At 38.0% G+C, this 15,016-nt stretch overlaps 2 protein-coding genes across 4 annotated transcripts in view; both read left to right on the forward strand.

The window, feature by feature from the left end:
- Positions 1 to 126: 126 nt before the first annotated feature.
- On the forward strand, positions 127 to 3,649 carry ZBTB6 (zinc finger and BTB domain containing 6). Its single transcript, XM_044264960.1, has 2 exons — positions 127 to 189; positions 1,574 to 3,649. The coding sequence occupies exon 2, from the start codon at positions 1,583 to 1,585 to the stop codon at positions 2,849 to 2,851; it is 1,269 nt and encodes a 422-aa protein (XP_044120895.1). The 5' UTR covers positions 127 to 189; positions 1,574 to 1,582; the 3' UTR covers positions 2,852 to 3,649.
- Positions 3,650 to 7,248: 3,599 nt separating this feature from the next.
- Positions 7,249 to 15,016, forward strand: part of RC3H2 (ring finger and CCCH-type domains 2) — a 51,542-nt gene continuing 43,774 nt past the window's right edge. For all 3 annotated transcript variants that reach the window (XM_044264961.1, XM_044264962.1, XM_044264963.1), the window contains exons 1-2: positions 7,249 to 7,441; positions 14,275 to 14,572. In XM_044264961.1, the coding sequence (XP_044120896.1) occupies positions 14,342 to 14,572 (231 nt within the window). In that variant the 5' untranslated portion in view covers positions 7,249 to 7,441; positions 14,275 to 14,341. The remainder of the gene's footprint in view (positions 7,442 to 14,274; positions 14,573 to 15,016) is intronic.

Consider the following 15,016-nt stretch of genomic DNA (forward strand, 5'->3'; position numbering starts at 1 on the left):
GCGGGGGCGGGGCGGGGGGAGTGGGGATGAGGAAGGGAGAATATCTGTGGATGTCCTTCCGGGACGCCCAGCCCACCCCAGCGAGGAGTAAAGCTGGTTGACACCGGATGTGTTTCCTCCCAAGCGCAGTCCACCTTCCGGCCTGGGCCGCCGCTGCTGCGGGAAGCTGAGCTCTGGCTCTCTGAGTCGGTGAGTGAGCGCGTTGGAGACCGGCAGGGTGGGAAGCCGGAAGAGGAGGAGGAAGAAGGCAGCCAGGCGCGGGCAGGGAGGCTGCGCTGGTGCTGCAACCACCTGGCGGACAGGGCCTACGGTCCTGGGAGGCTTAGCTCGGGAAGACCTGTGTGTGGCGAGCTGCAGGATCTTCCAGGCCACCTTGGGTCCCGATCAGTTTAACAGATGTTCCCTCCGCTGTGCGTGCTCTGCGCCGGCCCCTGTCCTCCTGGCAGAAACTCAGATGAAGCAGGCACCTTTTCGTGGTGCTCTGGGAGCAACTCACTGCCTGTTGGGGAGACAGGAGAAGTCACAGAAGTCCTAATTGATTTGGGTCTTAAAGGAGCCAAAAAGGCTGAAAGAGGGTTTTAATGGAAACGTGCAAACGTGTATTTGGTCTTCTTGTCCGGGCAGTGGTGAAAATCTCAATATCGAAGGAGCTTTGATGAAAAAGAGAATATACTGAGGAAAGATAAAGCCTTAAAGATGGCTAGGACCAAATAATGAGGGATCTTGTATTTGCTAAGAAGGGTAGGCTGTCCTGGAGGTAGAGGAGAGCAATGGAGGATTTAAAGTACAAGACAGGGACGCCTGGGTGACTCAGTTGCTTAAGCATCTGTCTTCAGCTCATGATACCAGGGCCTGGGATGGAGTCCCACATTGGGCTCCCTGCTTAGCAAGAGGTCTGCTTCTCCCTCTTCCTCTGCCCCCTTCCCGCACTCGTGTTCACTCTTGCTAGCGCTCTCTCTCTCTCTCTCTCTCCCTCCCTCCCTCTTTGAAATAAATAAGAAGACTTTAAAAAAGAAAGTAGAAAAGAGAATTTTTTTTTTTAAAGTTTTAAGAGGTGTTGGTTCTGGTGGCACTCAAGAGGGTAGGTTGGAATACGGGAGAGTGTGGTATAAAGGAGACCTGTTGGAAGACCTTGCAAAGGTCGAAGGGAACAGGAGGACCTGCGGTAGTGATGCAGAATAGGAAATTTGGACATTACATTCAGGTTTCTAATGTGAGAAACTACATTAAGTCCCCTTACTAGTGGACATTAACAGCGTCTTGGACCACAAAAGGCTAAAATTTAGCCAAGGAGAAAAACAGAAACCATTAAGTACAACTCAGTGTAGTAGGTGCTGTAACAAAATTATGAAGAACGGGCCATGAGATCATAAAGAAATGTGTTTTCATTTTCTCGGTTTTGCAATGGTGGCATAGGAGTTCATTCTTTGCACCTAGATTAGAATTTGAATCTTCTTTTACCCAATTCAGCTTTGGGATTTTTTTCTTCTTTTTTACCATTACAGTGTAGGAAAGCATTCCCTATCTTTACATCAACATTTGTGTTTTTTGTTTTTTGTTTTTTTTTGCATAGATTGTGACCATGGCTGCTGAATCTGATGTTCTGCACTTCCAGTTTGAACAGCAAGGGGATGTAGTCTTGCAGAAAATGAATCTCTTGAGACAGCAGAATTTATTTTGTGATGTGTCCATTTATATAAATGACACCGAGTTCCAGGGCCACAAGGTGATTTTAGCTGCTTGCTCCACTTTCATGAGAGATCAGTTTTTACTCACGCAGTCAAAACATGTCAGAATCACCATCCTGCAGAGTGCAGAAGTTGGCAGAAAACTGTTGCTCTCTTGCTATACTGGAGCACTTGAAGTTAAAAGGAAAGAGCTTTTGAAATATTTGACTGCTGCTAGTTACCTGCAGATGGTTCACATTGTGGAAAAGTGCACAGAAGCTTTGTCAAAGTATCTGGAAATTGATCTTTCTATGAAAAATAATCAACATACTGACCTGTGTCAATCCTCTGATCTGGATGTTAAGAATGAAGAAGAAAACTCAGATAAAGACTGTGAGATTATAGAAATTTCAGAAGATAGTCCTATAAACATAGATTTTCATGTAAAAGAAGAGGAAAGCAATGTTTTGCAGTCTACAGTGGAGCTGACATCAGAGAGAAAGGAAGTGAAGTCACCAGAGCTATCTTCAGTAGACATTGGTTTTAAAGATAATGAAATTTGTATCCTCCACGTGGAATCTATTAGTACTGCCAGTGTAGAAAATGGGCAGTTTTCACAGCCTTGTTCCTCTTCAAAAGCAAGCATGTATTTCTCTGAAACACAGCATTCACTGATCAATTCTACGGTTGAGAGCAGAGTGGCAGAAGTTCCTGGGAATCAAGATCAGAGCTTATTTTGTGAGAATACTGAAGGAAATCATGGTACAGTGAGTGAGATTCAGAATCTGGAGGATGCTTATTCACTGAGGCACCAGTGCCCCAGGTGTCCTCGAGGATTTCTTCACGTTGAAAACTATCTGCGCCACCTGAAGATGCACAAGCTCTTCTTGTGCCTACAGTGCGGGAAAACGTTTACGCAGAAGAAAAATCTCAACCGGCATATTCGAGGGCACATGGGCATACGGCCCTTTCAGTGTACTGTGTGCTTGAAGACATTTACTGCTAAAAGCACACTTCAGGACCACTTGAATATACACAGTGGAGATCGCCCATACAAATGCCACTGTTGTGACATGGATTTCAAGCACAAATCTGCCCTCAAAAAGCACTTAACCTCTGTGCATGGCAGAAGCAGTGGTGAAAAACTACCCAGACATGATCTCAAAAGGCAAAATCTGCTGTAATTAGAACCACACCTTGCTATGTAAGCCTTATATCATAGTTAGGCAAGTTTTTCCACAGAAATGCAGCATCTGTTATATTGCATCCCCTGCGCCGCCCCCCCATCTGTGGGTCTTAATTTTGGTCTGCCTACACATGTTACTCTTTCTGAACTTCTACTAGCAGTTCCAAAGTGTGGGAGACACGATAAAGCTAATGGGATGCTGTCTTATCTCGTACAGTATATGTAAGTCACAGGGGTGTATCTAGAGAAATAATGTTTCACTCTTAAATATTCCTGATTCTAGTGACAGAGAATCCAGCAGTATTTCTAAATTCTGATTTTGACTCTCTAGATAAATGATGTACATGTAAAATCCCAACCACATAATAATTTTAATCAATTAGGTTAATAGGAAGAGAAAATAGACTTCAAAACATGCTGTAATCCATTATTAATTCTTTGTAGGACTAGTGAAAAAAAATTTTTTTAAACAAACTAGTTGGATTCTGAAGCAAAGCACCAAGGTACTTGTTTTAAACTGTAAGGGAACACACTTCAAATTCACTTGGGAGTAGTAGAATTTCCTTGGACATGGGTTAAATTCCTTAAAATAATGTTTCTATGATTTGGTAGTATACATATTTTAGAAATGATTAATCAAGGCCAAATTTCTTGTTTTTATTTCATGCAGTTATACTTAATAATTTTATGACCAATAAAATTATACCATTGGCATGAGACTCTGAAAATTTTCTTTTTCTTTTTTAAAAGATTTTATTTATTTATTTGACAGAGAAATCACAAGTAGGCAGAGAGAGAGGGGGAAGCAGGCTCCCCTCTGAGCAGAGAGCCCGATGTGGGGCTTGATCCCAGGACCCTGAGATCATGACCTGAGCAGAAGGCAGAGGCCTAATCCACTGAGCCACCCAGGCGCCCCTCTGAAAATTTTCTTACAGAAATTGCAACTTTACCAAAGATACTCTACTGTTTCCTCTCTTAAATTCATTTTATTTTTTAATTTTTTAGCTAACATAAACTAACACATTTGGTTTTGGTCTACATTTTCATGAATTTTAACACATGTAGATTTTGTTCAACCACCACTGCAGTCAGGATATAGAACATTCCATCATCCCTAAAAACTCCCATTATGATGCCCCTTTGTAATCAACTCCTCCACCTATCTTTAAATCCTGGTAACAGTTGCTATTGCTATCATTTTCCTTTTCTGGAATGACATGAGGGGATCTTGTAGTATGTACCTTTGTGAGATGACTTTTTTCACCACTCAGAATGCCATTGGATTCATTTATGTCGTGTGTATCAACAGTTGAGTCCCTTTTTTACTTTGAATTGGCAATATATATTACCTTGTTGTCACTAGATGAACAGTTTAAATAAATATGGTTAGCTATTGGTGTTCTCTTAATTGTTAACTTTTTTCATTTATATTAATGCAATTTTCATTTACCACATGTTGGTAAAAATCCTAACCATCCCTGGAGTTTTATTCTGTATTTCCAGAAATGTGCCAAAAGCAAAACCATGACTGTATGGTTATTTTTGTGAGCGTAATATTCTGATTGTGTTATGAGCCATTGCTCTCTACTATCCCTGTGTAGAAATAACACAAAACTTTTTGTTGTCAAAGCAAAGATTAAAATCTATTGCCTGGCAAATCATACTCTCTAAAATGCAGGAACAAAGTAGTTAAGGAAGCCTGACTGGATGCATCTTACTTTCAAGATGTTCTATTTCTCCTCTACTCACCTCAGCTTTATGTAGAATCTCTGCTATACTTAGGTTCTGAAGCCCTTCCACATTTTAAAATGTAATATACTTTGTACCATTTATAAGAATTTCGTGATTGATCCCATGTTGATTGTTATAAATGTTAAATATCCTTTTTGTGAGACTTTTGTGAAAAATATATTCTCTGTAGAATTTTAACTCTTGGAGACACTTCAAAGAATCCAGCTCTCATCTTTGATAAGAAAACCAACTTCATAACCCCCTCCCCCAGCCATGTCACTTGTTAGTGACATTGGACAGGTCACCTCTCTACCAGTTTTTCTTAAATTAATATGTAAAACAGTAACTTTGGACTTGGTAACTTGAAAGATCATTTCCAGGTCCAAAAATCTATGATTTTATACTTAAATCTTCCTGAGTTTCTAAGAACAGAGAAGAGGGGAAAGCAAGAGAGGAGAGTTTTGTGTCTTTATGAATGTTGCTATTTGAGTACTACTTTGGAGACAGAATTTTTCTAAAGTAAATAGTGTTTTTCTTCAATGGAGAACACGATAGTGCAGCGTTTAAATTTCTTTGCGATTTGATCTATGATTGGCCATGATTGTAGTTATGAAAACATTTCCCTTTCAGAAATAGTTTGTGCTTGAAGTACTTTTCTTATTTTTGCTTTCTAGGATGAAATTTTCTGGGGGAGGGCTAGAGATGGGAGGGAAGGGTAAAAGAATAGTAATGAACTGTTTTTTTTAGGAATTGGTATCTACTATCCTTGATGTTTGGAAAAAATTATGGTTGAAATATGTTTAAGTTTTATGTGTGCCTTGTAAGATTCTTGTGATATTTTTTGTAAGCACTTTGAGATATTTGCTTGGGGGAAGGGATGTTTTGTGAAAGTGATGGTTGTTATTTATTTTTATTTATTCCTGTCCAGTAGCAGAGAGTGATCTCAGAACATTCCTAGGACAGTGTCTGTTTGCATGATGTATATAAACAATTCCAGGAAAATGGAATCTTTTTAAAAATGCAGGTATGGCAAAGTAAATTGTTGAATTTATTCATTTAAAACATTCACTTTTTGTTTGTGTTTCTGATATGTTGGGGGAAAATGCAACATATTTGAGTTCAGCCTCTTCATTTACTGCATTTATGTATAAAGAGTCTTGGAAAGTTAACTGTTACTTTGGTATAAGAGAAAATTCTTGCTGTTTTTTTGTTGGATGTAACTATTCTATATGTTTACATTAAAAAAAAACCAATAAACTGGAGATGGGAATGGAGAACTTTGTGTTATGTCTACATCTGTGAATTTTAAAGAAGGAAACTATTTCTTCTGGCCATTCAGTCAAAGAGTATTTACTGAGTCTTTATAGTATTAGAACAGAGAAAAATCCCCGCTCTCATGAAAGGTGTATTGTAGTGGAAGGAGAAAAACAGTAAACAAGTAAAATCGGTGTATATCAGATTTTGAAAACGAAGTTGGAGGAAATAAAGCAGGGGTAGAGAGTGCCAGGGAATGGAAATTGGGAGTATAATTTTAACTGTGATGGTCAGGCCACCTTTGAAAAACCTCAGCAGACTGTCATATACACTATCCAGGAGAATAATGTGTATGTGTCTAGATATATGTATATTTGAATATATATGAATATATACATATATCTTTACAGTTTATAAACTACCTGTTCATATGTCTTTTAATTCATAGTGGATTTACTTTCATACCTACCTTTGTTGGACATCTGGTTTCACATAGGAAAGTGCCTTGAGTTTAATTACAACTCATGGCCATTTTTCTTAGTCTGTGTTTTTCAGTTTCTCAGTAACAGAATATGTAGTATCTGCCTTTTAGGATTATTTTAATGAGTGAATAAATAAAACCAAAATCAATGGTAAAAATGAAATTTTTATTACCTAACACAGGACCTAGCACATGGTAAGCACTTTGTAAATGCTAATTCCCTTATTTCTCTGCTTCTTCATCTTAAATATATATATATATATATATATATATATATATATAATTTAGGCTTTACAGTTTGCTGTGAAAAATCCTTCAACAAGTATTGAGATATTAATTGAATTTTTATCCTTGTCAGCTTCTGAAGAGTTAAGTTTTCTTTTTAAGAAAGAGATCTGTGTTAGTGCCTGCCAAGCAAATGCTTTCCTTTTCTTTTTTTCTTTTTTTTTTTTAATAGGGAGATTGTTTGGCAAATATGTGGAGGGATTGAGGGAACGGGTCAGTATTTGATTACCGGAGAGTGCATAGAATATAATACAGATATATCAGATCATGCTCAATGGAGACTACCTTTTCACAAGGGGAGTCAGACTCTGTCTCACATCAGCGTCTGGGAGGCTGACTCAAAGCGCTGATGAAGGTGCAGGGAGTTTCCCATCAACCCTTTCGGCTTGTCTAGGCCTCCTAACAGCACCTCCCACAGTGCTCCGGGGCTCCCTGGTCACGTGACAGGGGTGGTTAGACTCGACCAGAGGGAAGCTGATGCGCAGTCCAGGTGGCGGGGGCTACTACTCTTTCCTTCCACCTCCTTAACTCCCAGTCCTGCGTGATCTCGCGTGAAAGAGGCAGTATCTTCTCGCGAGAGCTAGGTCGGGATCCCTCCAGGACCGCCTCCGTGGAGAGGAGGAGGAGGAGGAGGCGGAGGCGGAGGGAGGAGGAGGAGGCCCCGTCGCGGCCTCCGCCGCCGCCAACGGGGCTGTCCCTATAGCTCCCGATGGAGTTTGAGGTCGTGAAACCGCCGCCGAGCTCTGCCCCGGCGAGACGAGGCGCCTCCGTCTCCCAGCCGCGCCGTCGCGGGGCTCCCGGGAGCGGCCCTTAGCGACCCCGCCCGGGCCCCCACAGGTAGGGCGGGGGCGGGCACGATGCGGCTGGGGCCCTAGCTCGGGTCCCTAAGTCCTCGGCGGTCGGGCGGGAGACTGGTCTCAGCCCCGGGCCTGTGTGCTGTCGTCGCCGGTGCCCCGAGGGTTGGGAACTGAGGGCCGCACCTGACACTCGGACCCGGCCCGGAGTCCGGGGCCTGCGGAGGCCCCTCTCTGGTAGGGCTTTTTCAATACCGAGCGCCCGGCGCAAATGGCCACCTCCCTTCAACACCGGCTGAGGAGAAGCCTCTGACCCCTAAGGAACCCACCCAAGCAAAGGCCGGGGTTCTCTCTCCGTTTTCTACACCAGCTGGCGAGAGGGCTTTTGGAGGAGGTCCTCGAAACCAAGCCCTCTCTTAGCTTTTCGGCGTTCTGTCCTGGGGCTCCGCGAGATCCCAGAGCAGGGATGGTGGAGGCGATCTGAGTGGTAAATAGGGACCGCGGCCAAACAATGCCCTGGGAGGGCTTAACCTCCTGGGAGGGAGATGGCCGGACCAGAGTGGTTGCACAGTGAATGTGACGGAGCAATGGCACGAAACACGGCCACGGAATTCTGCTGTGGCTTTTTTCTTTGCCTCTTTCATTTTTCCTTCTTGGGGAAGCCTCTTAAGAAGACTCTTCCACCATCTTAGAAGAATGGTAGAAAGCATCTTTGTTTCTCAGAAGCAGCTCTACTTTTCTCTGCCCTTAGCTTCAGGAAGGGAGAACATGAGAGTAGCTGTCATTTCCATCCTTCTAATCACAGAGGAGTTTAAGATACCGGCAGGTAGAACCTTGACACCGAAATAGTCTCAAGTAATCACTGACATAAAGTAGATGTAATCTCGTGATTCCCAGCCTGTTTTATTTTAAAATAACCATCTAGGTTCCCTTCTTTTAATTCCTACTCTCTCCTTACCTGGGCCCCTTTTTAATTCCTACTCTCCCCCAAACTGCTAAAGTGCTTAAGTAATCTTTTCTCCATTTTTTGTATTAGTCAAACTATTAAGTTCTAATAGGAGCTTTTGATTAACCTGAGAATGCAGACGTTGCTATGCTACACTGTAATGATTTCACCCAAAAGCAAAAAAACAAAATGCTTTAGTTAGCCTGTGCAGCCTTTTTCTAGTTAAATACACCAATTTAGTTAAGGCTTCTTCAAACATTAAGAAAAGTTTATGGATTTTGCTATTATTACCTTCTTTAATCTATCTAAAAAGCAACACCACTGTTAAAACATCCTTTTCTTTTGCTGTTTACTTCCCCATTAGTTTTTGAAGGAAGAGAGGCCATTAAATCCTGTTAAATTTTTAAATGCTATTTTCGTTAATTCGGAAATTTATGTTTTCCAAATTTTAGAGTTAGGAAAATTGCTAGAAGGACAAAATGTTAAGCGTATATTGTTTAGAAAAAGCAGATGTTAAAATTCAAATTGCCTCCTATTATTTGAAGATTGAATTGCAGTCATGTTCATTAGTGGATCCTCTGAGTTATCCCTGATCTGTTATTACTGTTATGTTGACCTGACATATAAGACTTATGTCCTTTGTTCATATGTTTTCATTAATTCATGTTCTGCTTTTGTAATTTGCTATATCTTCCAGTCTGAAAAAGCTGACAAAAATTCTTTTGGTGGGGAAAGCTTTCTTTTAACACAAAATTTTGTGTTCGGAAATAGAACTTTGAAGCTATATGCAGTATCTAAGAATGCTAAATAAACTTACTACAAGGCCTTATTATAATAAGCACTTACTGTTTTGGTTGGACTGCATTGAAGTTTCACTTTCTAGTTATGGAAAAAGGAAGCATGTGGTAAAATAAAGCTAGCTGAAAATTAAAAGTAATGTTTTGCATCCAATCTGGTAACTCTCTTAAGTTACATCTTTATGTTTCTCAGGTTTTCTAGTTTTGTGAAAACTTCTTAAGTGTAGTTGTGACTTTCACCTCAAATTCTTAACAAATATTATTTTTGATTATTGCTTTATAATTTTAAGTACTCTGGAATAGCACTGTCCAATACAAGCCAATAGCCACATGTGGCAATTGAGCACTTGAAATGTGGCTAGTGTGAGTTGAGATGTGGTATAAATGTAAAATAAAATACACACCAGATTTCAGAGACCTAGTGCAAAAAATAATAATTGAAGCTACCTTAATAATTTTTATGTTAATTACATGTCAAAATGATATTTTAGATAAATTGGGTTAAATTATATTATTAAAATTATTTTCATGTTTTCCCTTTTTTAATATGACTACTAGAAAACTTTAAATTACTTGTAGCTCACATTGTGTTTCTATTAGACAGCACTGTTTATTTTATTATTATTATTATTTTTTAAAATTTTATTTATTCCTTTGACAGAGAGAGAATGAGAGCACAAGCAGGGGGAGTGACAGACAGAGGGAGAAGGAGAAGCAGGCTTCCCGCAGAGTCGGGGAGCCTGATGTGGGACTTGATCCCAGGACCTGGGGATCATGACCTGAAACGAAGGTAGTTGCTTAACCAACTGAGCCACCCAGGCGCCCCTAGATAGCACTGTTTAAAACAACACTGCTCTTCTGAGAAATAAATTACCTGAATAAAAGTAAGCACTTGAAAACCAAAAATTTCCTTACCTATCATCTTGCAATGTTTGCAATCAGAGTAATCAAAAGACTAATAACTTTGGTAATATGAAGGATAAAGTGCTCAAGTGGCCATTAGTGATAGTCAGAGGTGAGTAAGTTCTGTCTCAAAAATAAGTATTGTTCCTGTCTTGTCATCACTAAAGCAAATCTTTATTGGATATGCTAATTAAAATAGAAAATTATTGTATTTGTGTTATACTAGAAGATGAGAAGTTAAATCTTATACTGATTAAAAAACTGAGTTTATGGGATGCCCAGGTGGCTCAGTCAGTTAACGTCTGTCTGCCTTTGGCTCAGATCAGGATCCCAGGATCCTGGGATGGAGTCCCACATTGGGCTCCCCCTACTTTGCGGGGAGCCTGCTTCTCCTTCTCCCTCTGCCTGCCACTCGCCCTGCTTTTGCTCTCTGTCTCTCTCTCACTGACAAATGAATAAATAAAATCTTTAAAAAATAAAAAACTGAGTTCAGTCTCAGCGTGAATTTAAGAAAAAGTTGAGTCTTATACTTTGCTAACTTACACTAAAGTCACTTATAATAGCAGTCTTTAAAACTGTACTTCAATTCCTTTTCCTCCAGTCCCTTTAGTGTGTTTGAGTGCGGAGTTTTAGAGTTTGTACATTATTTCCATTGGTTTTGTTTGCTGTTTTATAGGCTAAGGTCTCATTTGTACCTGATGCTTTAAATATAATTTTTGAAGTCTAAACTAATTATTTGTAAGATTTCTGAATTGAGAAGTACTTCTCAGTACTTTTCAGTAGCTTAAATTCCTCACGTAGGTGAACTAAAATGAAAACAATGAATGTCTTAACAGACTTGAGCCCTAATGTTTACATTTTTATGAAGAGAATTGTAAAATACTAGATACTTTTTATTATACAGTAGTGAAAGAATTATAACCTTTATTCTGGCAGTTTAAAATCAGATGGCATAGTCCAGAACTGGCTGCATAATGTCATGGTGGACTAATAACAAAAATTGAGAGTACTTAGCTGGTATGCAGTTTGCTCCTAATAAAGCAATGCATAATTTGCATCATATAAGAAAAGCCTATTAATTACTCTATTTTACAAGTTAGTATTCATAACAGGGAACTTACAGCCTGGAAAATTACTTCAGGAAAATCTTTTTAAGGTCGCACTCTAATGGAATGTTTCTTCTCTTCTCTATATTGCTATTCTTTTTCAATTTTACTAACAATTAACTGAAAGTTACTTAGTTAATTCAAGTAATTTAATTAGAATGGTTTTCCTGAATAGTCTCTTTACGTATTTAGAGTTGTGGGCTTTTTGTTTGTTTTGAGTTTTGGCTATTTAATCCATTTTATCTCACTTTGAGATGTTTTGGGAGTATCTTCAAGTTTGATACTTGACTCTTAACTCTAAGTGTTATTAGCAATTTAGACTTCCATAGAGTCAAATAAGTTACTATGGAATTATTAGTATAAATCTGGAAGTCTTATACATCAGTATATATTTTTTGCTTGCTATGGTTCATGTAGATGATTGTTAAATTATAAAGACAATAAGCTATTTATCATTTTGGGTTATAAAAATACTTCCTAGGTAAATGTTTATGAAGTGCCTTTTTTAAAGAAATGAAAGACAAAAAAAAAAAGAAATGAAAGTCACTTTTGCTATCATGAATTAAAAATTTTGGTGGACTATATAAGCTACTTCTGTGTTTTAGATAAAATTTTATCTTCTCTTTATCTTAATTGAGGAATCTACAATTTATTGATAATGATACTGAAGAAAAAACATTTTAAAAAAAGTCAAACTTTTCCTTATGACTTATATAAGGAGAATTCAGTACATATTTTCCTGTCAGAAAGTTAGACTCTGACACATAGCAGGAGAATTTGGCAGAATTACTGACAAGTTATGGCAGAATTTTTCTTTCTTTCTTTTTTTTTTAAAGGTATTAATTCAGTTTCTACTAGAAGTCAAACTTCTCAGCATTAATTATATTACAGTATCTGGTGTTTGTAGACCTGGAAACACATGTGGGATATTATAATATAAAACTATTAATTATATTCTGGAGAAGTATGAAACACTTGAAAACTAACAGGTGAAACAAAATATGAAAGATAGCATTTTTATGTTTAGTTCAAACTTAAATGGCTTCTCCCACCCCCTACTCATTTACTAATGTAAAGTATTTCAGGATGATCTTGGAAAATGAAATAAGGAAAATTGTTTTCTACTAGTGTCCTGTTACCCAGTGTCTGTGATACCGTAACCCACAAAATTATAGAATTTCCAAACAGGTGGCCATATGAAAAAATAGATGCAGTGTTTTGTTTTGATAAATATTGTATCAGTTCAGGTTATTAACTACATTAGGGCTCTCAGTAGTAGATTCAAGATAAAATGCCTTCCTCCTCAGAGGCCTTTTCCTTGTATAATTCTACAACCTGGAAAACTAAACATTTCAAATGTTAAATAGTTTAAAGAAGTGGTATGTTCACCTGTTCAGTGCTCATCTCTGAAGTTGGAAGCAGATTAATCAGGTTTAAGATTGATGGCATTACTAGATGTGGCAATGTAAGGGTATAAGGTAAAAGGTATAAAATTAAGTATAACTTGCAAGATTTTGCTAGTTTAAAGATATTAGAACTTTACATTAGAACTGTTTGAGGAGAAATTTGTACAGGGTGCTTTTTATATAACAAGCCCTGTGATTTATTTACCAAGATATTTTTTGAAACCTTAGTTTTTGTTGAACATAGAAGCAAAATAAAGGCTAACAGAATTCTTCATTTGGATGTGGAGATATTGGAGAATCATCAGTTACATACTTTTTCTGTCTTGAGTATGACTATAGTTTTAAACATCTAATTTCTGTGGAACTAACATATTTGGGCTGGTAAACATTCTTAGGAAATAAAGTAGTGGCTGTTTAATTGCCCTAAATACCTAGATTTCTGTTCACCAGAGAGCCTTTGTCCGACTTATGTAAGTTTTTTTTTTTTTAAAGATTTTATTTATTTTATTTGACAGAGAGAGATCACAAGTAGACAGAGAGGCAGGCAGAGAGAGAGATAGAGGGAAGCAGGCTCCCTGCTGAGCAGAAAGCCCGATGCGGGACTCGATCCCAGGACCCTGAGATCATGACCCGAGCCGAAGGCAGCAGCTTAACCCACTGAGCCACCCAGGTGCCCCAGTTTTGAATTGGAAAATATAAAAAGTTTGTGAAATGTAGTGTTCAAGTTAGGTATCTAAAGATTTCAAGTTAGAGTGCATATAGTTTTGAGACCAAATATTTTATTTTATTACAAATCATGGAATAAACATTTTAATCTTAGGAAAAAGAATTTTATTGTTTTTTTTCCATGTGCCTTTTAATCCTATGTAAAGATAAAAATTTATATTTTGCTTTTTTTTTTCTGATTAGAATTATTAGATGAGAATATTGCTTTATTCTTCCCATATCTTGCTCTTTGGACCTGACAATTTGGGGTTGTTTATCTATAGCTCTGTCTTACTAAAAGATGTGTTTTGTCAAAAGTATTGTAGGGAACCACATTCTAGATTTGTAAGACAATTTTTTTCAACTTTGACACTGTATTTCTGTATCATAAGGTTAGCACCTTTTTTTTTTTCTGACAAACTGCTCTATCATCATCTCAGATAATTTGATTTTCAGTACCTTTGTTAGTAGTCAAATCTTGACCAGAGATTTCCTTTTTCATGAAGCTCCCGAGTCGAACATTGTCTGACTTGGTCATGCAGGTAGCTTGACTCACTATGACACTTGAATCACTATGATATTCTTTAGATCAATAGTTTTCGAAGTCCAGTAACTCCTAGGCCATTTCTTAATATGTTTGGGGATAGTAGCTATCCAGAAAACCCCAAGCAGTCCAAAGTAATTTGTATTCTAAAAACGAAACATGGAAAGTTAATCTACTTACTTGATGTGGTCGTTAAGAAAAATACATAAAAGTTTTGAGAGTCCACTGTTAACTTGAGCAACCAATATAAACATGTTTAGTTGAAAAGGACACTATTCAGATATTGTTTCTGGACAAAATTTCAGAAATTTAACAAATTCAGCAAATAGATTTTTAAAAAAAGACATCCAAACCATATAAAATTATTCAGTGTTTTAGGTTTTGAAGCTATGATGGTTGACTTAAGCAGTTAACTCTTAAAAGGTGAATGATGAATACGTTGTTAATTCTTACTTTTGTCCATTTCCAGCTTACAAAACACTACACAGCAAAATAATGATCTGCTAGACTGCTAACCCGAGCATCCAGCTTCCACAATGCCTGTGCAGGCAGCTCAATGGACAGAATTTCTGTCCTGTCCAATCTGCTATAATGAATTTGATGAGAATGTGCACAAACCCATAAGTTTAGGTTGTTCACACACTGTTTGCAAGACCTGCTTGAATAAACTTCACCGAAAAGCTTGTCCTTTTGACCAGACTGCCATCAACACAGACATTGATGTGCTTCCTGTCAACTTCGCACTTCTCCAGTTAGTTGGAGCCCAGGTAAGCTTTCAAGATTTTACTAATTTGGTATATGTAATAATTAGAGAACTTTGTTCATTAAGGGGTATGAAGTGTGTCTAGTGATACTTGAGACCACAAAAATATTCAGTGTACCTGATGTCATGATTATATTCTGCAAAAGATTTCCTTTAGATAATGTCATATGAATTCCATTATAGTTATGTGTTTGTGTTCAATGCAGTGGTCAAAATTTATGTTTATAAGTGATTTTGGTGGATAAGGAACATTTTAAAATAAGCATATTCATTAGGTGATATGAAAAGAAATATAATCAAAGCTTTGGCTAGATACCAACCAACTAGAACCCTCAAATGGAGGTTTTAGAGTCTTTTTTTTTTTAACTTCACTTGACTTTTAGGATGATATTACAAATGAGAAAATAAGGTCTATTTAGGGATGTATATATAGAAAACCAGTTTCTGG

Source organism: Neovison vison, chromosome 9 (assembly GCF_020171115.1).
Source record: "Neovison vison isolate M4711 chromosome 9, ASM_NN_V1, whole genome shotgun sequence".
In the NCBI taxonomy this organism is placed as follows: Eukaryota; Metazoa; Chordata; class Mammalia; order Carnivora; family Mustelidae; genus Neogale; species Neogale vison.

Bases quoted from the DNA above. Each gene is read 5' to 3' on its own strand.
- ZBTB6 (XM_044264960.1), top strand. From the start codon at position 1,583: ATGGCTGCTGAATCTGATGTTCTGCACTTCCAGTTTGAACAGCAAGGG.